The sequence below is a fragment of the Acinonyx jubatus genome, chromosome D4 (genome assembly GCF_027475565.1).
Source record: "Acinonyx jubatus isolate Ajub_Pintada_27869175 chromosome D4, VMU_Ajub_asm_v1.0, whole genome shotgun sequence".
Taxonomy (NCBI): domain Eukaryota; kingdom Metazoa; phylum Chordata; class Mammalia; order Carnivora; family Felidae; genus Acinonyx; species Acinonyx jubatus.
Genome location: NC_069391.1, coordinates 82987501 through 83013362, shown reverse-complemented (window position 1 = coordinate 83013362; position 25862 = coordinate 82987501). Strand labels below are relative to the sequence as shown.

At 49.8% G+C, this 25862-nt stretch overlaps 1 protein-coding gene across 1 annotated transcript; it reads right to left on the bottom strand.

The window, feature by feature from the left end:
* Nucleotides 1-4483: 4483 nt before the first annotated feature.
* On the bottom strand, nucleotides 4484-21537 carry DMRT3 (doublesex and mab-3 related transcription factor 3). Its single transcript, XM_027041100.2, has 3 exons — nucleotides 20626-21537; nucleotides 19616-20391; nucleotides 4484-6515 (listed from the first exon to the last, which is right to left on the bottom strand). The coding sequence occupies exons 2-3, from the start codon at nucleotides 20091-20093 to the stop codon at nucleotides 5548-5550; spliced, it is 1446 nt and encodes a 481-aa protein (XP_026896901.2). The 5' UTR covers nucleotides 20094-20391; nucleotides 20626-21537; the 3' UTR covers nucleotides 4484-5547.
* Between the last annotated feature and the right edge of the window lie 4325 nt (nucleotides 21538-25862).

Below are 25862 nucleotides of genomic sequence, written 5' to 3'. Positions count from 1 at the left end.
AGAATCCAATTGGTAAATAAACTCCATTGAGATGTAAGGAAAACCACTACCCTTTTTACTGACCCTTCACACTGAAATCGTAAACGATACTGTGGGAACACTGACGGACGACACTGAACGGACCATCGGCAAGAGGCAAGATTGCCTCTCCCAAGACTCCTCTGTCCCCTGAGATTGGAATTCAGGGAGGATGCATTTGGAAATGATTTTTTTTTCCCCTCAGTAATGACAACGTTCAGTACCACCTAAGGAATGAAATTGAAGCATTGATCTTATTCTTCAAGTATAGGATAGCTTCAATATTAAAATTAACATATAAATTTAGCATCCGTCTCATTTTCAACTCACTTCTGCTGAGTAAATGCACATAAAAAGAATGAATCACTGAAACAGTATGCAGTGAAATCAAGTTCATTTTTCAAATATGTCAGATCAAATGCAGTCAGCGCCTGTTCTCTGGGCACCCAACAAATGTTCCCAGGATGCCCCCCCTTCCCATTGCCTCCCACCAACCTAGCCATAGGGCAACTTGGGGACTTTGGAAGATGAGTCCCTAAAGAGCAGACCCCATAAATACGTAACTGCTACGTGGTCTACCTCTTCCTCTGGTCCTATTTCTTTCCAAAAATTGTAAATGTTCTTAGGCTCTTAGGAGGCTTTGATTGATTGCAACAGGCTCGACCAGGGGTTCAGAATCACTGCCCCCTTCACGTCACCTCCCCAGTTTCTCTGCTATTAATTTCAACCGCAGCCACGTACCTGGCTAAGAAATGCCTTGCTGCTCAAAATTTCTGTGCAACTGCTTTTGTTTTTCCCTTCACCAAGAGGATTGGTATTCCATAGTAAAACATCACCTCACACCTGTTAGAATGGCTGTTATCAAAAAGACAAGAGCTCTTGAGTGCTGGCCAAGATAAGGAGAAAGGGAGTCCTTGTGCACTATTGGTGAGAATGTAAAATGGCGCAGCCACTATGGAAAACAGTATGGAAGCTGCTTAAAAAATTAAAAATAGAACTATCATATGACCCAGCAATGCCAACTCTGGGTATATATCTGAAGAAAATGAAATCAATATCTCAAAGAGATATCTGCACCCCGTATTCACGGGAACATTATTCACAACAGCCAAGACATGGAAACAACCTAGATGGAAACCTAATCTGTCCATCAACACATTAACAGATAAAGCAAGTGTTACAAACTAAGTGAGACAAGGCAATCACAAAAAGACAAGTAGTGTGTGGTCTCCCTTACTCATGGAATCTAAAAAAACCAAACTCACAGAAACAAGGAGTAGAATCATGGTTGCCAAGGGATGGGGGTGGGAGAAACGGGGAGATGTTAGTCAAAGGGTACAGGCTTCCACTCGTAAGATGAGTAAATTCTGGATATCCAATGTGCAGCATTGTGCCTGCTGTATATCGCATGCTCGAAAGTTGCTGAGAAGAGGGGCAACTGGGTGGCTCAGTCGATTAAGTTTCTGACTCTTGGTTTCGGCTCAGATGGTGATCTCAGAGTTCATGGGTTCGAGCCCTGCGTCAGGCTCGGCACTGACAACGTGAAGCCTGCTTGGGATTCTCTCTCTTTGCCCCTCTCCCACTCATGCACACACACTCCCACTCCCTTGCTCTCTTTCGCAAAATAAATAAATAAAGTTTTTTTAAAAAGAGTAATTGAAAAAAGTTGCTGAGAAAAGACCTTCAATGTTCTCATCACCAAAAAGGGATAATTAGGTGAGGTGATGAATGTGTTAACTAACCTTATTGTGGTGATCATTTTGTAATAATACCTATATCAAATCATCACCTCATACACCTTAAACTTACACAATGTTGTATGTCAATTATATCTCCGTAAAACCGGGCGGGGGGAGGGGGTTCTTGATGATTCTTAAAACTCAAATCTCCAGCCCCAGGGCAAAGCTTATTTCCAGGTGTCATTAGGAAACCTGGAATCATGGCATACCTTAAGGGTCAGCGGCACTGGCAAATCTCAGGAGCTTTAAGTGGTGCTCCCCTTGATAGGAAGGAGGGCACACTTATGCTAACATCTGGTGCTTCGCCAATCAGAAGTTTCCAAACACAGGCATTTCTGATCTTAAATGTGTACTTGGTTCAAACGTTAACACTGCCGCTGAAGTTACTTGAACTACCTGTAGGGCAGGTACCAAGACTGCTTACAGGTGGGCGTTTATTTACTGTTGCCATAGAGAAGGACACAGGAGTGGAGGATGTACGTATTTAGAAGCCTCCAGCATGAGAGTTTTTATCCTTCAGCCCTTTTGCTTGGCATGGATCTAAGAAGAAAACCCAAAGATGTGTGTGATGCACAGGGAGGTGGTTCTCAAATCTTAGTGAGTTTAAGAGTCACCTGGCGGAGCGGGGGAGGGCAGGGCACCTGGGTGGCTCAGCTCAGTTGAGCATTCAACTTCAGCTCGGGTCATGATGTCACGGTTCATGGGTTTGAGCTCTGCATCAGGCTCTGTGCTGACAGCTCGGAGCCTGGAGCCTGCTTTGGATTCTGTGTCTCCCTCTCTCTCTGCCCCTCTCCCACTTGTGTGCTCGTGCACTATCTCAAAAAGAAATCAACATTAAAAATTAAAAAAAAAAATCACCTGGGAAAGATGACAAAAATGTAGGTGCTGATGCTGCCAGGGATTCCAAACTCAACAAGCAGAGCCCGGGAATCTAAACTAGAAATGTAAGCACTGGGGTGCGTGGACCACAGACAAATGCCATAGAACAGACTGCCCCAGCCACACTCACACCGTAGATGACTAAAGCATTTAAGATGAGCAGCTGGCAGGTGCTCCCTAGAAGGGGAGAGAGAGGCACCCTGGTTTAATGTGGATTAACTTGCCCTAAGGCTGGCTTGACTCAGCTCCAAGTTTACCTTCAAGCACCCCGTCATTTTGTCGTGTGACACACGGGATTTAGCCAGAAGGAGCTGGCTGATTTTTACTCTCTCGTGTGAAAAAATAACCGTGTGCCGCTTTGCTACATGTCCTCGCAGGATAGTCTCTGGGAGTTGAGCTAGAATCTAACACGTTCTGACACTTTCGCCAGAGGGGGGCCCCACAGACAGGATCACAGAGGAAGCAAAAGGGAATGCTGGGAGCAGGATGTAGGATCTTAACCAGTTTCTCCCATCAGCCCCCTGACCACGCTTGCACCAAAATAAATATTTCTTGCTCCAGAAGATTATATCGAGGATCAAACATACCTGCACTAGCCTTTGAGTTCGCTGTCTTACAGATCATTCCATTTTGCTGGCCATTGTCAAAAGAAGTCCATGATTTTGATGATCTGTGGAGGTTAAATCACATGCTGTAAAGGCACCATATCTTAAGGCGAGTTTTGCTCAACTGGGCCATTCAACCTGGAGAAGTAACAGCTGAAAGATTTTGTAGCACCTTTGGCTCCCAGGGGATCTGTTATCATTGTTGCTTGTTAAATATATGCAGATTGGCTTTTGAGATGAAGATACCTTGGAAAATACATTTGTCCTAGTTAGGCCTAGACATTAGCCCATCACAACACATGAAACGTCCTGGATATGTGTCTTTAGAATCAGGGGCAAATTATTTTGCTCTCCACTCCCTTACTTTCTTCCTTTATGTATACGCTAATGTTTAAGTACAATCCTAACAACAAATAGTATGTACTTTTAAACACCCTGGTATGTAACTATGTCACTGAAATACACATTAGTCCGGCTAATATAAGGAATTTTTTTCCCCATCAAAGATTCCCATCTCCAAAGTGCCCTACAGAAATAAAGATGAGTTGGGGGTTTTTTCAGTTTTAAATATCTCTGTCTCCTGGGACCCATTCAAGGATGGTCGGCAGCTGATATTAGCTCCTATCCCCCAGGCCAAGAGGATTAGCACTCTCCCTTCCAGACCTATTCTGGCAGTGGGAGCTCTTTCTGCATCCTTGTCATGTAGAGGCTTTTATTTGCTTACTTTCTCTTCCACCTTCCTAAGTGTATTTTCTGACTTAAACAGCCATCTTTGCTTTCACTATCTTTGAAGAATGGACACAGCAAGAGAAGTGATCTGTGTGGGCACCACCAGATAGTATTGTTGGAAAACTCACTTTTTAAAACCCCTGAGCAAGAATGCAAAGTCTACCAAGCTTAATTAACAGTAGTAATAATAGCTCCCATTTATCGAGTGCTTTCTCTACGACAGGTCCGGGGCGGTAGATTGTTTCATTGTTACTTTATTCTTTTTTAAAAAAAATTTTTTTTAATGTTTATTTATTTTTGAGAGAGAGAGTGAGACGGAGCATGAGCAGGGGAGGGCCAGAGAGAGGGAGACACAGAATCAGAAGCAAGCTCCAGGCTCTGAGCTGTCAGCACAGAGCCAGACGTGGGGCTCGAACCCACGGACCGTGAGAACATGACCTGAGCCGAAGTCGTACGCCCAACCGACTGAGCCACCCAGGCGCCACTCATTGTTACCTTATTCTTGAATGGGATCCTCCATTATAATCCCTGTTTATCTTGGACTCGTGGACAGGTAAGTTGGACAATTGCATACAGAAAGCATTCTCTTACACAAAATAGGCTCTCGCCAAGTATCAGTTGAAGAATTCAAAGAATGGATGGAGGGGCTGAATTTAACTCTATTCTTAAGCAACAAATTCTCCATATTTCTCGAGGAGTGCCCCCTTTCACTGATACCTTGATTCCTGATCCGTGTGCTAGCAAGTGGCTTTTACATCAAGTTTCTATCTTTCCAGATTCTCTTTCCACCAGTAGAAATGACATAAACGAAGATCATCTCCTTAGTTTATTTTTTTTCTAGAGCCCTCAGCATGCTACAATAACCTGACAAAGCTTTATCTTGTGTTCATTTCACAATACATTTCATGCAGTTCACAGCTGTGATTTGGGTTTACATCGACATGACGCATGTGTCAATTCAGCCATGTGAAAAGAATTAATTCTTAATGGAGTTTGTCTCTGAAAACCGTCCAAGCTTAAATAAGCATGTGAGCAGTTCACTCTATTCTCAAGTGCAGTCTCTCTCAAATATGCAAGAAGCATTTTTAGCATAAGAATATAAGGTCCCTGTTCCGAGTCCATTTGCAACTAAACCATTTCCTTTAGGCTTTACATATCCTGAGGAATCCTCTTTCACAAAACTGCATTCAAGTATACTATTTTATGGGACATTCCGGGTTGAGTTGAGGAAGGAGGCGGACCTTCAGCCTTACATCCCCAAATAACATCTTCCAGTGGACCCGGCTTTTCCCAAGACTATTCTTAGCATCAGACTCTCTTTTACAATACACATTCAGCACTAAAGCCACAGAGTAGAGCTATTTGGCATTTTCCAATGAAGTGCAAGAAATTAAATAAGTTATGTGTTTTTTTTTTTTTATTGCCAAGGTATAGAATCAAGCACAGTCACTTGGTGAAACAGAAGGAAAGGGGGGTATACACAGGTCGTGACCTCTCCTCGCGAGGGGGAGGGGGGTGTGGGGGAGGGGCAGATGCACAGAAAACGTCACCTGGTCCCCACCCGGCAGGTAAGCCCTTTAAGAGGATGTGTTGAGTATCCTGGAGTCCGAGGAGTCGGACCGCTCGTCGTAGTCGTCCTCGGTGTAGATGGACTGCTTGGCCACGATCGGACAGCCGTCGTCGGGGATGGAGATGCGGGGGTCCTCGGGGGCGCGCGCGGGGAGGACAGGCGAGCTCCGGAAGACGCCGGCTGAGTTAGTGGGGAAGGGGCCCACGTACTGGGACCTCAGCTGGTACTGCTGCTGCAGCGTCATCGTGTTCCACAGGGTGACGTCGTTGGGCAAAAAGGGGCTGGACTGGTTCCTCGCCAAGGTATTCCTCAGCATCAGCGGGTAGCGGGGCGGCTGGGGGAAGGGGTGCTGCAGGGGGACCGCCAAGGGGTTGGGGACAACGTTACTGGAGTCGGCGGAAAACCTCAGCGTGTCCGGGACCCTGAAGGCCGAGCCCACGGACCACTTGGACGAGGAGATGGGGTAGGAGCTCAGGCTGTGTTCGAAGATGTGGCCGTTGGAGGGCAGCACCAGCCCCTCGGGCTCGGCCGCAGTTCTGTCTGCCGCCGCGGAGACGGACGAGCGGCTGGACAGAAGGACCTCCACGGCGCTCACCAGGTCGCCCCCGCAGCCCTTCAGGATCAGCTCCAGCACCGTCGGCTTCTGGTTGGGGAATATTTTTTTTAACACTTCCAGGGGCGGTCTGTTGGCTTTCAGGCTGAAGGGCAGGGACACGGTCCCCGAGGGGCCCTCGATCAGCAGGTGGTTCTGCTCCGCGTGGTACTTGGGGCTGTCGGGGCGGCTCTCCGGGTTCCCGCCGTTTTTCTGGACCGCGTAGCCGCCTTCGTCCACCGACACGATCTCCGGGCTCTCGGGGGTGAAGCAGCCCTTACTTTTGGCCACATCCGGGGAGCTCCTCTGGTCGGCGTCTTTGTCGCTGAAGGTCTCTGTGTTATCAGCCGAGCTGCTGTCCCCCAGGCGTTCTTCAGCCAGATCTGAAAAGCAGAGAACAGCTAAGTTAATCCTTTGCTGGTGCGCATGGAGAGGAGCAATTGGAGAGAGCCCCACACACGCATTTTGGAAGGGAACCACCGCTCGGTGTTTGCTAACACACTTAAAAGCCTGCCTGCCTGCTTGCTTGCTTCCTAAAAAAAGGCTTGAACTCATGACCTTGAGATCAAGAGTCACATGCTCCATGACTGAGCCAGCCAGACACTCCTGTGCAGAAAGCCTTTTAAGAAAAATCCAAACCACCTCATCGGCAAATGGAGGGGAGGGAAGACTAAATAAAAATCTAGACATTGGAGTGAATTCTCAGACTAAGAATGTGCAGAGAAGCCTTGCCCTAAACACAGAACAGTGATGTGATCCCTATAACCGTCAAAGATGCAGCTGTCGTAGCAGTAACCATCTAAATAGGGACGCTCTGTAGTTCTAGGGATAAAAACAGCACAGGGGAGAATAGGAAAATGAGCTTGGGTTTGTCTTCTGGCTACTTTTCTGCAAATGAGGTGGCTGGTGACATCTACAGACATCATCGGCTGGTACATGACCCCTAGATCCATAGAAGGGAATTTTAATATTTTCAATCCATTTCCCACAGGCAGATTTTGTGGTACATGTGTCTTGTGAATTGGTCGTATATTTCATCAGGTTACCATGTACAATAATTAGTCAATATCATTTCCAAAGTGAAAGAAAGGAGCCACGACACATTGAAATCTTTCTTTGAAAGCCACTGGAGGGACTGACAGACTGGAAGTAGAGGCAAGGCAAAACCAGCTGTGAATTCTGGACAGCGAGGCAGGTCGCATGACGGAAAGAAGGAAATGGCTGGAGAGCTTTGTCAAACTGCACAGGGGTCATGACCCATCAATGAAACAGTGCGCCCATAACTCCAGGACCACAGAGTGCAAGAGGTAAAAATGTTTCACCAACTGTTTTATTAGTAAGGTTCATGGAAAGGATTTAAAGATACCTTCTTGAATTATATTAAAAGGGGTGGGGGGGGGGGAGTTTCCTGGGTAAAGCAGAGATTGGCTGTGAACTTAAACCAGGTGCAATTTTAACATTTTGACTTAAGATATTACCCCCCAAAGGGCTAGGATTTCTACGCAGGCAGAAAGGAGTAGGTAAGACTGGTTTGCTTGCTTTGGACATGCCAACAGGCCTCTATAATAAAAGAACATATTCTTTCTTAGCACGCTATATGCAAGTAGATTTTTATCCTTTAGAAAGCATTTACTGGCTGTCTCTACTCAAAGCCAGTGCAACTGATCTAAAGATGAAAATTATTAATGACCCAGTTGTCAGGTTGTAAACAATCGGTTTGCCTGTGTTTTCTACGGCCTGCCTGAATAGCTTCCTTGTCATTTTCTCTGTGGGCACACCTGATTATCTTTAGAATGCCAGCCGGTGAAATTTCATCACAGCCCTGTCAAAAAATCTATCTCCTTCCATTTGTTGTTGTTTATTTTAAAAGCCTTAAACAAAGGCCCATTTATGAACATTCTTCTAATATGGGATTTACTTCAAGCATAATGGAAAACTAGAAGGTGAGTTCTTCAACAAAGCAATAACTATGCGCCAAGCATAAATGAGCACCTTTTAAAATGTGCTTAAACTGTATCGGTACAACTTTCAGTCCTATGACTGATCTGGTACAAATTCACTTATCCCCAATTTGCATTTTAAGTAAACTACTGCTTTTTCTAAGACAAAATGTGAGGTTTGTATGTGGGGATCATCTGCAGCCCACATATATTATGCCAGCTCTGCTTTCGAGCACAGCTCGGGTTGGGGGGGTGGGGGGAGGTGCAGAAGACCTATCTTTGCAAGAGGAATTTGACATATTCCCTCTCACAATTCCCCAGGACAGGGGATCCACATGTCCTCTCCTGAGTTACTGTGGTATTTGTTCTTGATCCAAAAGAGAAAAACAAGGACAAAGAAGCCTCTAGAGATTCTAATCAGAGAGACCTATGTCAACTTTCCTGACTCATGACCCCATGCACGCCTTTTGGCAGTTACTCTATTATTAAACCCTTGAAAATGAGTGGACAGGGACAGTATGTCAGCTCTGCACTGAACTGAACACACAATTGGACTTTGGCCCCTGCCCCGTGGAGCTTAGGAAAACAAGTCAAATACACTCCCCAGGTAAATATTAAATAATGTTTTAAATACTATGTGCCTCTAAGCAGGGTTTTTTAATTTAACTTTAGCTTTCCTTACCTATCATTATCAGCATCGAGTATTTGTATCCCTGTAATATGCAAGACGCCGAGGGACATAGAAAAAAGGTAGTGAAAAATACCAGGAAGTATAAGACTTGTCCCTGACTGGAGGAACTTATGATCTAGCTGAGCAGATAAAAGGCATGTGCAGGAAGAAAAGCAAACACAGCCAGACAGAACTTGCTTAGTATCAAATATGATACTTACTGTACACAAACATTCATAGTAGCATTATCTGCCATAGCCCAAAGGTGGAAGGAGCCCAAATGTCCACGGAAGGATGAATGGATAAATAAAATGTGGTGCATACGTACAATGCAGTATTATTCAGTCTCAAAATGTAATTCTGACACATGCTAGTGTGGGGATGAGCCTTGAAAATATACTAAGTGAAATAAGCCCGTCACAAAAGGACACATATTCTATGGTTCCATTTATATGAGGTACCTGGAATAGACAAATTCAGAGATAAAAAGTAGAATGGGAGCGGCTGGGTGATTCAGTTGGTTAAGTATCCACGTTTGGCTCAGGTGGTGATCTGAGCATCCAACTTCCGTTCAAGTCATGATCTGATGGCTCCTGAGTTCAAGCCCCCTGTGGTGCTCTGTGCTGACAGCTCAGAGCCTGGAGCCTGCTTTGGATTCTGGGTCTCCCTCTGTCTCTGTCCCTTCCTTGCTCTCTCTCTGTCTCTCTTTCTCAAAAAATACACAAACATTAAAACAAAAATTTTAGGGGCGCCTGGGTGGCTCAGTCGGTTAAGCGTCCGACTTCGGCTCAGGTCATGATCTCGCGGTCTGTGAGTTCAAGCCCCGCGTCGGGCTCTGTGCTGACAGCTCGGAGCCTGGAGCCTGCTTCGGATTCTGTGTCTTCCTCTCTTTCTGACCCTCCCCTGTTCATGTTCTGTCTCTCTCTGTCTCAAAAATAAATAAATGTTTAAAAAAAAATTTTAAAGAAAGTAGAATAATCGTTACCAGGGCCAGAGGGAAAAGAGGAAATGGGGACATATGGTTTAATAGGTACAGGGTTTCAATTTCAGATGATGAAAAAGTTCCGGAAATGGACACTAGTGCGGTTGCACAACATTATGAATGCACTTAATGTCACTACATTGTAACCCTAAAAAAGGTTAAAAGAGTTACATCTCACATTATGTGTATTTTACCACAATAAGAAAAGAGAAAGAATGGGACACACAGTATCAGAGCAGTATAGGAGATGGTGAGATTAAAAAAAAAAATTTTAACATTTGTTCACCTTTGAGAGACAGAGACAGAGCACAAGCTGGGGCAGGGCAGAGAGAGAGGGAGACACAGAATCCAAAGCAGGCTCCAGGCTCTGAGCGGTCAACACAGAGCCCGATGCGGGGCTCGAACCCATGAACTACGAGATCGTGACTTGAACGGAAGTTGGACGCTTAACCGGCTGAGCCACCCAGGTGCCCCAGGCGTCTTCTTTTAAACGACAGTTTTTCTCAGGACATCTGTCTGGCTCAGTCCACAAAGCATGTGACTCTTGATCTCTAGGTAGTGTGTTCAAGCCCCACGTTGAGGATAGAATTTACTTAAAAAAAAATTTTTTTTAAAAAGATCATTTTTCCCATGCTGGATAAGTTGCAAATGCTGAAAATATTTGTGGAAAATGTCTTGAGGTCTACCACCAAATTCAGTCCTCCACAGAACACGTCAGGCTCCAGAAGAAAGTGAGTCAAGGAGCCGAAGTTCAGTCCCAGAAGAGCTAGAGAAGGATGTTCTGGCTCATCTGACCTATCTGCCGTTGTGAAAACGTATTTTTCCCCCCAATCTACTGGATACTGGATGACAGGACTATAAATCTGACAACGCAAAATGCCAGTTTATAACTATTTTCCTGTCTTGCAGAAGAGGCCACAATAGCATCTTATACGGGTACCAGCTCGTTCACCAACTGTGAACCTCCAGACTGCAACAGTCCCTTCCTTTATTTTCTTGTGCCACCCTGTCCCCCTGCTATGGTGACACGCCCCCAGCAGCCTGTGCTTGCTTCCTGTTCCTTCTCAGCCAGGGGGGGTGGATTGTGCTGATTCATCCAGACACTCTTCTCAGGTTTCTGGGCGGTCAGCCTCCCCAGCTCAGTGCCCAGGCTACGGCCCAGTGGTCAAAAAATAAAAAATAAAAAGCTAACAGGATGTCACAGGAATCAAGTCTACAAATTCAGGGCATTCCAACTAACTGGGCTCAGCACTGTTCATATCCTGTTCAAAGGGAAGACAGAAGCCATTGAAGGAAACAAGGTGAGGGACACATCTATGGCCTTCATGCACCTGAGTATTGCGTGAGCAGAATTCCTATCAACAGCCAAGGCTCTTGGGGTTTCAAAAGTGGACAAGGGAAGACTAGGCTCTCACTTTGTGGCACTTCTGTTCACCCAGCAGTAACTTCTCAAGGGCAGAATGGAGAGTCCCTGCACTCCCGTGGCACTGTGGTATCTACAATTGGTTGTACTGTTGTCCCTAACCTAGATGTATTGTAAATTACCCAGATGTACTGTAAATTATTCTATAAATACAGACTTCCACAAGTAATTATAGAGGGTGAGTTTTGCGGCCCGTGATAAAGTACAACTTAATAACAGGTGTTTCTTTACATCTCTAGGGTTTTTTTTTCCCTAAACGAACTTTGCAAAATGTTCATGTTGGCTTAAAACACAAAGGCCTTTCTAGATACGGAAATGTGACACTGCTAACCAATGGAATGGAAAGGGAAATCGTCCCCACTCTACCCTCTTTCTTTTTGAAACTGACACCCTCATTCCTAGAACATGGAGAGTAAGAATATACTCCAACTGATAACATGTCTACCCCTGGTAATAGGGGTACACAAAGCCAAACCTCGTCTTCAAAAAGGAGAAAGAAATCAATTTCATCTGATATTCCAAATTACCTATTGAAAGTGATACAATCTGTTTTTTTTTAATTTTTAAAAAATGTTTATTTATTGTTGAGAGAGAGACAGAGAATGAGCAAGTGAGGGACAGAAAGAGAGGGAGACCCAGAATCCATAGCAGGCTCCAGGCTCTGAGCTGTCAGCACAGAGCCTGATGTGGGGCTCGAACCCATAAGCCATGAGATCATGACCTGAGCTGAAGTCGGAGGCTTAAATGACTGAGCCACCCTGGTACCCTATAATCTGCTGTTTCTAATGCTTAAACACCCAGGTATTTTAAAAATCTTTCTATTCATTCTTCCATGTCATATTTTTCATGATACAGAATTAGTCCTAGGGGCGCCTGGGTGGCTCAGTCAGTTGAGCGTCTGACATCGGTTCAGGTCATGATCTCACAACTTGTGAGTTCCAGCCCTGCTTCGGGCTCTGTGCTAACAGCTCAGAGCCTGGAGCCTGCTTCGTATTCTGTGTCTCCCTCTCTTTCTGCCCTTCCCCTGCTCATGCTCTGTCTCTCTCTCTCAACAATAAATAAACATTAAAAAAAAAAAATTACTCCTAGCCACCCCTCAACTAAACCATTCACTAAGCTTTAAGTATTTAAAAGAAGTAGATATTCAATTCAGAAGGAATTTTTTTCCATCCATGATAATGCTACCAAATTCAAAAAATACATAAACCTTAAGATAGCTCCAAGACTTTTTTTTTTTCTTTTGCTACAGACTATAACTAGGGAGGGAAACTGAATAAGTCACCCAAAAGTGACTTCCAATCTAAAACTACAGTTTGCAGAAAGTCTTTAGAGGACTTTTTAAATATGAAAATGTAGTTACATGTTTAAAAAAAAAACCCTAGGTATTCATTTCAAATATTTGGGGAAGTCTACCATGTACGGGAAATAAACATTCTGCTCAATACACATAAAAATAGAGATTCTTTCAGACTCTAACGTGGTGGATTTATCCATTCTATCCAATTATAGCTACAAAAACAAAAATAGATCTTGAATGAAAACACAAAAACATTGGCATAGAGAGGGATGTTTCCTAGTGCGAAAGTCAGTGGACTTTTTTTTTTCTTTTGAAATTATGTCATACATTTTGAAACATGAATTGTACCCCTTGTTCTGTCGACTTGAGCTTGGGGGAGTGGGGACACACCTGTAACTAACTGTTCCCTGAAGGGTCATTTTCCAAGCACACCAGTCTTACAGCAATGACAGAAAAGGAAGGAATCTAGGCTGGACAGGGCTTCTCGAAGAGACCAATGCCCAATCAGAATGCCCAACACACTTTTTTCCATTTTCGGTTATTTTTATCTCACGCTAGAAGTGCTGCATCATAAAAAAACAAAAACGAAAAACTGAATGGGTGAAGATCTAAAGTAGAGCAGGGAATGAATGTAGGTGGAAAATCATTCCTTTTCTTCTGTGTGTGTGTGGGGGGGGTGGGTGGTATGGATCCTGTGAAAAGTACAGACAGTCATGCTTTGCTTTTTAAAATTCATTCACAACACTGGCTTACTAATGTGTGAAGGAATCAGGATGGTTCCTTGGGATCAATATTTGGGGGAACATTGGGCAGAACTTAAGGAAATAAGGCTTGCAACAGCGGACTCTGTATGTCTTGCAAAAATTTAGTTTTGAACTTTGTTGACTCAGGAACACTTTTCAAGAAGGAGGAAAATTACCCATAAATCTACCTGTTTATCTGGTACTTATAAAAATGCGGCCATTGGGGCGCCTGGGTGGCTCAGGTCATGATCTCATGTTTTGTGAGTTCGAGCCCTACGTAGGGCTCTGGCCTGACAGGGAGGAGCCTGCTTGGGATTCTCTTTCTCTCAAAAAAATCAGCATTTTTTAAATGTAGCTGTCTACTCATTCATACATCTATTTAACAAAAACCTTAAGTCTCCTACTATGTTCCCAGGTACTGTATTAGGGAAGATTATACAGAGCTGATCAAAACCTTGCCTCTCGGCCACTGAGAGGCTTACAGTTTACTGATTCATCTTCTGTAAAAATTTCCGTCACCTATACGGTTGGTCACATCTTACACTGAAATGCAGCAAATAACTAAAAGGCCGGTAGCTGGGCAGACTGTGCTGTATCCACGGGGTTCACGCTGTTGTAAACATTCACCTGGAGAGACAAAGCTTGCTACAAATACTCACCCCTGAACTAATAAAAGTAATAAACTAAAAGTAATAAACGGTGAGGGGGGGGCAGAATACCAATCCCCGCTTTGTACAATGTATGCCTGCCTAGTCATTGCAATAAAGAGAGAGATTAGAGATTCAGTAAAGAACTGACCTTCTGAATGTTCAGTTTTCCATAATACTGTTACTCAGCACTTGACTGTGCTTATTTTTATAGCTATTCAATTATAAAATAAAATGGAAAAAAACTACACGTAGTTTTGTTGTCGGTTCCCCTTAGTTTCCTTGGAGAGCCCGAGTCTGCAGTGCTCAGGCAGTAGATGGACCTGTGACCACCAGCTGTTACTACTCAGGCCTTGATCTCTGCCTTGAGCCCCCCCTCCCATTCCCCAGTCCCCAGTCCATACCCCAGTTCCCCGCCCACTGCCTCATCTCCTCCCCAGACAAGAAGATCCAGGGACCTGAGAAGCCAGAACAAGTTAAAAAGCCAAAGAAAGGAGGAAAGCCAGAGGGGAGGAAGAGGGGAAGGGAGGAGAAAGGGAGGCAGGGAGGAGGCAAAAGATTTTTGCTGAGCTCCTCCCTCCCAGGAAGAAGTACAACAGTTCCAGAAAGGGGCTCCAAGTCCTCCAGGGACGTTGATTTATGAAGATTTACTCACTTTCTCTCTGTAAAGCTGTTAGCAGAAAGTGCTGACTGGCTGCAGCAAAGAATTTCTCATCAATGCTCTTTGATTGTATTTTGCAAGCAAAATGCCTGTTGCTTGGTAACATTTCACTTGAGCCTGACCTTCCCCGAAAGTTATTGCTATCAGATTCGATTTACACTGTCCTCCTGTGATTACTGTAATCTTTTAAACCCGGGAGTTCATCCATCAGGGAAAAGAAAAGTTGGTTGTGTAAGTCGAGAGCGCGGCTATCGGCCAGATTTATAACCCGGAGGAGTGTGTTGGGGTGGGGGTGGGGGGATCGTTCCCGGGCGGCAGCGGACCTGCGCCTCCCAGACGCGTTCTTCCTGCCAACCCTGTCCTCAGCGCCACAAGACGGACACTCGGGGCCCCGAGGAGAGGAAGAAGCTGGTGGACGCGCAGGAGCGACCCCCACCCGGAGTGGCGCCCTGCGGGGTGATTGGGTGGGTTCGGCCTCGGCCTGGGGCCGCCAGACATGCAGGTCGCCCCGTTAAATGTGAACTTCAGATGAATAACCAAGGGGTTTTTAGTCGAAATATGCCCCATGCGATATTTGACATGTTATTTTTTGTGTGTGTTTGCCTATTTGCACATTTTTGTGCTACCTCTGACACCCCACCGGAGCTCGAGAGGCAGCGGGGAGGGCTCAGAGGGGCTGCCGGCTTCTCCACCCCGCAGCGCGCCGGCCCAGGAGCGAGCGGGGAGGGAGCCGACCGCGGCGCCCGACCCGCCGCCCGCTGTCTCCCCGGGACCGGGTGCAAGGGGACGGCGGCCCAGTGCCGCCGCGAAAACGCCGCACCGCCGCCCTCGGAGAGGAAAGCCCCAGCCCCGCGTGCCGCCGCGGGCTCCCCGAGTCCCGGACCGCGGCCCGGGGCCACCGCCCGCACTTGCGGCGCTCCCGGGGCAGCGTGCACGGCCCCCGCTTCGCACCCCCTAAACCGGCCCCGGAGTAAGGGCTTGGAAGAGGCCACTGGTACAGGACCGCTCCTTCCTCTGCACTGGGTTAGTTTCTGTGTTTCAGAGTGCAACTTGCTTGCGAGTCGCGTTCCTCGCCTCAAATCTGGCCTCCTTAAATAACCAGACCCCCGTTTTAAAACATTCATAGGTACACTTCATGAATGACTTTGAAGTCTTCCCCGCTTTTTTCGTTTGCTTCTAGCCTGTATTCACCAGGGTTTTCCATTCTGGCCTGGACCAGTGATCCAGTAACAATCATACTTGCAGGTGCCTCTGTCTCTTTAAAAAAAAAAAAAAAAAAATTAAAGTAAAATTAAAAATTAGGAGGCAGACTGGACAGGACCCAATCAAGCTGGAGCAGAAAAGCACAGAGTCTGCATTAAGTTGCTAGGAGGTGCCCCGCAGGAGGTAAAATTAAATAAAGGCAGTTTTCCAAAATCTCCTTACTTCTTTCCCTGTAAGTCTCTTTGCTCCTTTTCAGGAGAAACACCCAGGAAAGGAGCTCCTACTTTCCTATATGATCCTGTTCTTCTATTCCTAACCAAATAAGCTGGCTTTCTGTTTCTTTTTTTCCTTTAAGAACATTTTAAAGAACTTGTGTGCATATTTATTTTGCAGATAAATGTAGGAAGAATCTATAACTACAGGTCTTTCCTTGCACAGTGGGGAGGAGACCGAGGACACACTCCCAGAGGAAAGCCGGGGGTGGGGGGGGGGGAGGGATGAGAACACAGGAATGTAACTTTAGCTCCTCACCTTGGTCGTGACCCTTAACTTTCCTCAGCTCTTGAGCCCACGTCCTGAAAGGCTGGCTTGGCTGGTTGAAGCTGCTGACTCAGACACACTAAGAGCTGAAAGATGTTCACACTTCCCATGATATTTTCATGGGGGGAGGGGAGAGAGCGAGGAGGGAACTTAGGAAAATAAGCGCGTCAATGGTATAAAGAAGCCTAAATTCGAATTGGGGGCTCAATCAAAATCTAATAATATCAGACCAGCCACAGACGATAATCAAGCAGCAAGGGAGGAAAAAGGAATGCTTCAGTCCTTAACTAGAATTAATAACATTAAGGTATGAAACTTCTCCTTAAAACCACCACCACATTGAAAGGAATGCTCCCTGAACTACACCGTTAGATAAAATAACCCCTATTCCTCCTAAGAATTTGATGCAGGATTTTGGGAAAGATTTCTTCAAGCAACAAAACCAAGTCTGGGGGTTTAACCTGTCACTCCCCTAACAGGGTGTGTTTTCTCCAACGGGTGCCCAGCAAAGGTACCCTTCTCTCTCTCAGGCCAGCGCTTTTCTCAAGGATTTCTGGAGAGGGAAAAAGATTCCTGAGTTTGTGCACCTGTGTTTGTATCCAACAACAAAAAAAACCTATGTCTCCATAGCTGTGTACTAAAGAGGCCCTTCGCGTTTTTGACACCGGTAACACAAAGAAACAAATCTCGGTAATGTGTCAGCAGATATTTACATTCCTAATGGTCTGTGAGCTTCTGGTCCGTGTGGACGCGTGGATGTACTATTCCAACTAGACCTTCACCTACCTCTCTAAACCGTAGTGCGCTACTGGTACAGGAGTATCGGATGTGCTTCTCAATGCGCATGGCATGTTACATACAAACACAGTACAAGAATAATTGCAAAAAGGTATAATACAGACAGCCAGAGCAATCACATCTAGACAGTTTTCCCTAACTTAAACCCCAAAGAGCCTTTCTCCGTAAAAAGCACTGCATAGAACTGACCCACTTGTGTGCAAGACTTCCTAATGGGAAATAATTATCTGTTCTTTTTCTGCCTCTTCCCACCACTGGATTGGTGGTTGGCTTCTTTTTTTTTTTTTTTAAGAACGGAATTATGGGGTTGAACCAATTGAAAGAAGAGAACAAAAGTTGTATAAATGAACGTGCAAGGTATGTGGTGTGACCAGCTGGAAACTGAGCTTTTGGTCCCTGATGGCTCACCAACCCCCCCCCCCCACCCCTGCGCCATCACTCTGACCTCTTCTTGTGGTAAATCCTAGTCTCCTTTTCAATTATTTGTTTTCAACTTGGAAGGCTCAGGCTATCCCGGAATAATTGGTATGAAGTAAGAGAGAGAGCACCAAGTCTGGTTTGTCCAGTTGAAATCTGTCTCCCTCTTTTATTCCCCCACAGCACACTGCCACAGCTGCTACCCCGCCCTCCTTCCCCCCTTCCGGCTGGCTCTCCCTCCCCCTCCTACCCTGGCTGTTTTGGTTTGGGGACTCTTCAGAGACCCTGAACTTTGGCTATCCCAAGGGATGGTTTGAAGAGCACAGAATGTGAAAGAATCTCCTGGACAAAGACTCCAGAAGCCAATGCCCTTGGGGTGCCGTCGGGCAGATGGCCCCTGCAAAATGCTACTACCCCCTCCCCAGAAACTCCAACTCCTGCTCTGGTGCTGGAGAGATGAAGACAGGGAAACTGGAAACGGAAAGGCTAAGCAGAGTCAGTGGCATGGATCAGCTTCTAGAACCGAGAAGACAAAGCTCTCCTAGTTACTAACTTGTCCTAACTTAAAGGAGAAAAGCAAAAAGGATCTTCTTTCTCCCTACCTCCTCTTCCTCTGTGGTAAATCTATAAATACAAAGAGATCGGGTGGGACCAAAGCGAGTAGGGGCGGGGGTGGGGGGGGGGAGGGGCTCATTACTCAGAGACAAGAGTATACACAACCTACTTTGGATTAAATGTCCACAAAACCCACGTTCAGCAAACTGTCCTCTGTCCAGAAAACGCCCAGTCTTACTCTTCACATAACATGTTCTCAGAGCTTCAGGCCTTCAGATCATAACTGAGCAACGGGGACAGCCGAACTGGGCCATCCAGGCTGCCTACCAACTCACCCCAAAATGAGTGAGTCTGTATTTCCCCAGCTGCACCCAGCAGTCCAGTGCTCCTGAAAGCATCTCTCCAGAAGCCAGGGGTGATGTCTTTTTTGGCGGTGGGGTGGTCATAAACTCTATCAGCTCTCCCTACAGGAGGGTGCTGGGACTTCCAGGGCCTTCCCTCTCCCAAGTCCAGCACAGCCCCTACTCCCCTTCCTAGGAAGATGGGCTTTTTTCCTGTATATATTTGCCCCAGTCCCAGTCCAAGGGAAACGTCAAACACACGTCCACTCAAATCGAAGAGCCTAAAATCAAAGCGGCACTGGGCTGGGCAGGACAGCAAGCTAGAGACTCCCCAGGAGCAAAGACACTCAACGGAGGCCTGGAGGAAGGAAACGGAAGTGGGGAGGTGGGGTGGGGGGCGTATGACCACCTCCGGGACACTGGGTAGACCCATCCTCTTTACCGCACCCAAGAGAGGAAAGGGGAGGTGACAGAGCCTTTGCTCCAAATCCCTGGCTTAGCAGCATGGGGCCCAGAACCTGGGAAAGGGCTGGGCAGAGGCGTCCTTCTCCACTGGAGGTCAGGTTCTGAGACACAGATGAGGGCGGCCGGGGAACGGTGTTTAAAGGATTTGAGCAGCTCTGCAAAAGCTGGGTGCGCCAGATTCTGGGTGCCCGCTACGAATTCGGGAACGTTTCCGGCTCTTTTTAACTAGGCTTGTAAAGGAGGCTTCTTCAACAAATTGCAAGAAGCTGGAAGCCACCGTGCGCTACTGGAAAGGCTTCGGGTCCGCTCCAGTCCCTTGGAGTCCGAGAAGCAAGCCCAGCTCGGACTCAGCCAAGCCCTGGCCTAGACTAGTCACCTGCACCTACCTGTTCCAACCTCCAAAGACAAGGCCCCCTAAGCCCGCAGCCAGAAAAGCCGGGCCACGCGATGGGGTGTGTGCCCGCGTGGGTTTTAATTTGGTCCTGTTTCGAGCTCTTTATTTACCGGCTGAAGCAGCCACGTCCCCCTTTTTCCCTGGGGAAGGTATCTGACAAGCCCAATGCACGGTCCCGCCGTTTGGCTCGCCGGCGCCGCGCCTGTCCGGCCCGTGCCCGGGCTCTACCTGCTCCGGGTCCGGACTGAAAACCAGCCCGCGCCGGGAGAGTGTGAACCGGCTTGGCGGGACTTTGGAGGGAAGGCCCGAACCCCTGCCTCGGGGCCTCCCGGGCCAGACCGCGGCGGCCGCTCCCAAGTTTTCGCCCACGCGCCGCGCCCGGCTCCCGCACCGCAAGACGCTCGTACCTGGCTTGGCGAGGGACGCCTGCAACGCCCCGGGCTGGGACTCGGCGGCCCAGCGCAGCGCGGCGGCCGCAGCCAACTCGGCGGCGGGGCGCGGCGGCGGCGGCGGCGGCGGCGGCGGCGGCGGCGGCTGAGAAGGCTGCGAGGTCGGCGGCGGCTGCGGGGCGGCGGCGGCGTCCCCCGGCGGCGGGGGTCCCGGCAGGGCGCGCAGGGAGTCCGGGATGAGGCTCTCGAGGCTCTCGTTGGCCTGCTGCCTGCGCAGCGCCACCTGCGCTGCCATGACCCGCTGCCGCTCGATGATGAGGATGCACTTCTCACAGGTGCAGTCCTTGAAGCGGCAGTAGCGCTTGTGGCCCTTGAGCCAGGACAGCACGCCGTGGTTGCGGCAACGCGCGCACTTGGGCGTGCGCTGCAGGGGCGCCCGCGGCGGCTGCGACACCGGGCCGCCCATGTACAGGTAGGGGGAGCCGTAGCCGTTCATGTCCCGGACTCCAGGAAGAGCAGGCGGGCTGGCGGCGGCAGCGGGCCAGGGGGCGCTGGACGGCGGGGCAGAGAGGCCCGCTCTCGGGCGGCCTCCGGGCGGCGCGGTCCTCGGTCCCGCAGCCCCGGCGGCCGCGTGCGCTCCGGGATGGCGGGAGGTGCAGCGGCCGTCTTCAAGGATCCCGCGACGCCCGCACCGTCAGCCTCCCTCCGGTGCTCCGCAATCCCACGCGCGTCGCGTCTCTCTGCCAGAGGCTGCTTCGGCTGGCACGTCCTTCCTCGCAGAGGCGTTGCGGCGGCTGCAAAGAGCCGGCGAGAGCTCTGGTTAAGGTCTGAGCCAGCTCGTCTGCAGCTCCCGCGCGCGCCGGGCGGCCCCAGCACCTCCTCCGCCGCCCTCCCCCCTCCACTCCTCCTCCCTCCCACTGTCACCCCCACCCCTAGGGTCCCGAGCTCCTTGCACTCTCCACTCCCCACCCCACTCCACGCCTTCCTCTTTCCTTCCCGCTCGCGCCCCCAGAGTCCCTGCACGTCACCTTCCTTGCCACCTGCAGCCAGGCCACTCTGGCGGGGGCGCTCACGGCCCCCTACTCCAAGCTCTCTTCGCTCGGCCGGACTGCGGCGCTCCGGGCCGCGGCGGTGCAGGCGGGGCGGGGAAGAGGAGGGCCGGCGGGGGTGCGGGTGGAGGTGCCCGTAGGCCAGTGAGCTGGCCGCTCCCCTTCTCTCCCCTCCCCTCCCCTCCCTGCAGGCCTGATTTGTCGGCACCGAGCCCGAGGCCACTTTCATCCCCACACTTGGCGGCCGAAATGGCTCGGCGAGATCCGGAGCCTACCCGAGCCTTGCGGGTGCACTTGGGACCCAGCAGGAGCCGAGAAGGTTTCACTTAGGGCGAGCCAGGCCCTGCGGGCCACTGGCGGGTGCAGTTGGGGTAGGGCAGTGCCACTGGTTCGGGGAAATTTTGACTTTCTTGATTTCCTTTGCAACATTTCTTTTTCTTTTGCTGCTGTGGAACAAAATGTATGTTTATGAAAACCTGCTGGCCCGAGGATGACAACCCATCTTGCGGGCTATTTCAAGGGGAAAAAAGACCGCCCTCTCTGGCCTTGAGTTTCTCTACTCCCCAACCCATGTTTTAATAATAATAGTAATTTTAGGGGAAAAAAAGTTTCCGTCCTGAAAAGCCAGGAAGTGCTCATGTGGAGGATCTGCTTACGTGCGGGATCTAACTTTCTCTCAGCGGACGGAGGAGCCACGTTAGCACCCCACGAGCGGCCGGATGTGACGACGATCTCCACTCTGTTCTGCCCAACAGTCATTACCGCACCATCAAACGGAGGTCTGGAGTCGGCCAGTTCAAATGCCCACAGACTCAGTGACTGAATTATGGATGAGGGATGGGGCCATCCCTGCCCTCCCCCCACCCCCCAGCGTCTTTGGGTAGGCGTGGAAGAGCGCCCTTGCACCAGATGACAGAAGCAAACTTTGTTCAAACTCTCTAATCTCGGAGTACCGGTTTGGCCTAATGCAGACTCCCGCTGGAAGTGCGCCGTGAAGACTAAGCAAACACACACACACACACACACACATGCACACACACAACGCAAGAAAACAAAGAAACAAGCAAAAACGGGAGGACACAACGGTGCAGGGTAGCACAATGGTTCAGTGCAAAGCGGGGGAGATGGCATTCCCGGAGCCTTCGTTCCGCGGGCTCCTGAGAGGACACTGAGCTCATCTCTTGGAGGTCTCGGCGAATCGAATTCCAGATGAGTCCGCAAGAATGGCCAACCCTTGGGCTGCACAGCGCCCCTTGTCCTCTCTGGGAAGCCGTTTTTCTCTGCACTGCCCTGGAAGCAAGTAACAGGAAAACGTCCCTCTGTGTTTGCTGTGAATTCAAATAAAGCATCGACAGGCGTTCTGGCGGCAACCCTCCACCAGATTTCGGGAAGGGAGGAGGATGAAAAAGGGAACCTGGTGTCCCTTGAAGCCCTAGCCGCCCCCTTTGTCAGACTAGTCCGGAGGTTGGGGATCACTGGATGTTGGCCTGGTGGGGGGGGGGGGGGCGTGGGCCGGAAACCTGTGAGGAACAGTGCTACCCCTGGGCCAAACTTGGGTCAGTACAGACTCCCTCAGTGTCGCCTCTCATTCCCCCTCATCCACCCCCACCCTCAACCCCTCTTCTCCCGACCTCTGTTAGGAAAACAAGCCCTAAAACACAACTGGAGGGAACTTCCTACACTTTCGGAATCGGAGGCAGAGGTCACCGGCACCCCCCCCCCCCCACACACCCTGCGGGCCTGAGACTGGGAAGTGGGAATTGTTGGCCCGTCCCTTCACATCAAGACAGACAAGAAGGGCCCAGAATGACACTGAATCTGGGAACTTTCGCGGCGAAATCTCTAGATCTCTTGGGAATGCGAAGACCACGGACTTGTTTTTTTTCCTTTTTTCTTTTTTTTGTCAGACGCATGCCTCCCAATTGTCTCCTAATGGTCAGCGGAACTTAGGAATGTAAGTGACTTGGGAGTAAAGAATTTTTGTAAGGAAAAGAACAGATCTCAAAACGGGTTTGGGGGGCATTCCCACTACTAAGGCGACCTCCTTTCCTCCTCCACTCACCTAGCCATCCTATCCCTTTGCCACTCAAACAGTCTGGCATTATTTGGGCCGGGGCCCCATTTCACTCCAGTGCACATCGGGGGCTGAGATCTAAATACTCATTTGATATAGCGCAATAATCCTTTTCTCATATTTGATGGGAATGTTTTCCATATCCCAGTATTTGACAACATCTCCCTATAGGAACAGGTTTGTATTTATGTTGGTAAAATGTCCCCTGCCTCAAAGTCTATTGTAACCCAACACCTGACAACCCCGAGTCCCATTTCTGTTTGCAGAAAGGGTTTATTCAAGCACATAATGGGATCCCAGCAGAAAGCCTTCCTGAACAAGGGGCTATGGTAAACTTCACCACATGAACTCCGTTTCCAGGGCTATTAAGCTTTTAATTGGAAAATAGCAGAGGAAATTTCAAGGTGACTATAACGTGTTAGCAGTTAGTGCGGAGAAGAAAAGCCCAAGCGGGGATGAATGTAGAAAGCATATGGTCCGAATCACGTTTAGAAGGAGCGGCCTGCTTCTACTAAGTCCCCGCCACTTACACACTTATGGGAAAAAGCATCAAAGAAATTGCAAAGGGAGGGAGGAGGATTATGAGTAAATGTAACCTCACTAGATTGGATCCACTCAAGTTCTCTGGGTGATGGCGTGTGCGCTCAGACCAGAATTAACTAGGTAGAATTGTGACAGGTATTAACAGCGAAAGGGTGAAAGATAATGTGCGCATGTGGTTGTCGTTCTCTTGGCTTACAATTTCATGGCATGTACACATTTAAAAGCTGGGGCTGCAGATGTGCCAGCTGAGAAGCCGAGGATGTTCTGCCTCCAAATCCAGGAGTCCTGGTAGATGTTCCTCCCCGCAAAAAAATAAAAAATAAAAAAAAACAAATAAAAAACCCCACAAAAACAAAAAACAAACACAAAAACCACCCACTTATCAAAAGGGCAGTTTCACATTGTCCCGGATGTATAATGCATCAGGAAATTTTCTGCTTTGCTGGATTCTCATGGCGGGGGAGGTCAGGGTTCCTATTTTGCCGTTTTTTAATCGCGACCATGGTGACGCTGCAGGCCAGGGCTTGCAGAAAGCCCCGAAAATGCAAGAAAACGAGCCCCCTCTGCCCGCGCGTGAACTTCTCATCTCTCATCCCGTCCCTGCCTCTAGGCATCGCCCTTTGGCCAGCTTCAAATTGAAAGTGGGGGACGAATGTCTGGGGAGGCGGTGGGGCAACCAGCAACCAATTTCTTGAGGTGACAATAATGCTCTTGTTCTCCCTCAATTAATTGGCGAAGAGACTCCTGCGCACCTCCCATAGCATCCCCGTAGCCGCCCTCTGGGGCGCGGGGTGGAGGACAGAGGCCACGTGCGGCCGGGGTGGGGGGAAGCGAGTGAACCTGGGTCTGGCGGGCCCGGGAAACGCGGCCCAACAGAAAGAAGGTCCACGACGGTCGCGTCCCCACGCCATTTTGGCAGTGGGCGACCTGAAGATCTTAAAGGGCCGAAGCCTTCTTAAGCAAACAGGGGCGCAGAACAGCCCGCAGGCCCTGTGCAGACAGTGCAGGTGCCCGTTCGTTCCTTCACGTTCTCGAATTCTCGAAACCAGCAGGGGTCGTGCCTGGGCACGAGCGCTCCCACCCGTGCAGATGCCTCAGACGCAGGCCAAACACCAGGCCGTGCCCGCCCCCCATCTTTTGGAGGGGGGGGGGAGGTGTCGCTCTAGCTTTGCTTTATCCGAGGGGCCCACTGAAAGCCGACCTCTGCCCCGCGCTTCGCAAGGGAAAGTGGAAAAGCGCGACCTCGCAGCGCTCCCCACTGGGCCAGGGCCCCGGCCCGCTTCCCCCGCAGGCCTCGCGCGCCGCCGCTCCCTCTCCGCGCGCAGAGGTGGGGCTCTTGGGCCCTGCCTACTCACCCCCGCGGGGCAGCGGGAGGCCGGGGTGGGCTGCGGCGTCGGTGCCGTCCCTACCCGCCTCGCTAGAGGCTCGCAGTGGGGCGGCCTGCAAACCCGCGCGCCTTCTGAGCAAAGGGGGAAAAGCAGCATGTACTCTCCGAAGGAAAACGAGAGCGGCGCGGACCTGGGAACACTTTAAAGATCATGTTTCCCTTGGACTTGAACGCTCAAAGCAAAACCAAACAAAAAGGCCAGGGAAATCTTTTTAGGTACTTCGAGTAACGTTCAAGGGGCACAGAATCTTTGCTCCAGTGCCCGCTCTCGGGGCGCCGGTGCAGTTCTTCCCCAGGACGAGCCACTCTTCCAGAACGCTCTTCTCCCTCCGCCCCCGCTGTCGTCCCGCGGCCCCGTAACCAAGCCCCGCTGCGGGGAAAGTGGGCGGCTCTGCGGCCTTCCCAGAAACACGTTCCAGTTCCGTCCCAGGGAGTCCCGGGGATACTGGGAAACGGCGGACGCGGCCCGCACCCCAGGGGACCTGGCTGCGAACTCTACGCACGGAGGCCCGACCAGAGGCGGGAGAGCAACGCTGGGAGGCTGGGAGCGGCGCACCCGAAGGACGCCCCACGGCAGGGGGCCGACACGTACACCCTCAGCTCTCGAGGCCCGCTCGGGATCCTCCTGGGCGGGGCGACTTCCGGAGCACTCGAGGCTCCGCCCACCCAACCAGCGCCCCGCCTCCTACCCTGCTCACCCCGCCCCCCCGCCTGGGGTCCTAGGCAGCCCTCCTGGCCGCAGCTTGGAACTGTTGGAAAGTTTGCCGGTTGTTCTGGGGTAGGGAGTGCGGAGAACTTGACGAAATAGTGGCTGAGCGAAGGCCTCTCGCGTTTCTGTTGAGGGGGAGGAGGCGTCTTTCCCCGGCGAAGATCGCGAGTCGTCGGCAGTGGCCGGAGCGGGCCGAGCTGGCAGCAACTGGGCTCAGGCCTTGTCCTTGTGTACGCGCCAAGGGACGAAGGCCTCGGGCCCCGGGCCACTTCCCGCCGGGGCGGGACGGAGCCGAGAACGATCCCTCTCCTTGCAGCCGTTGACCTTCGGCGTATGTTTAAGACGCATAGCGCTTTCCACGAAGCGCTTTTAATACCACTTGGTGCAAAACATCAAAATGCGGTGCAGTATACGTGTACGTGTGAAACCGGTTCCGCACTGGAGTTCACCCGAAGCGGAGAGAGGCTCGATTTTTAGGCGTGCGCAGCAGTTCGGTTTCCACG

Coding starts and splice junctions, on each gene's coding strand:
- DMRT3 (XM_027041100.2), bottom strand. CDS start 20,093: ATGAACGGCTACGGCTCCCCCTACCTGTACATGGGCGGCCCGGTGTCG. Junction 6,516..19,615: donor GGCGTCCCTCGCCAAGCCAG/GTACGAGCGTCT, acceptor TCTGCTTTTCAG/ATCTGGCTGAAGAACGCCTG.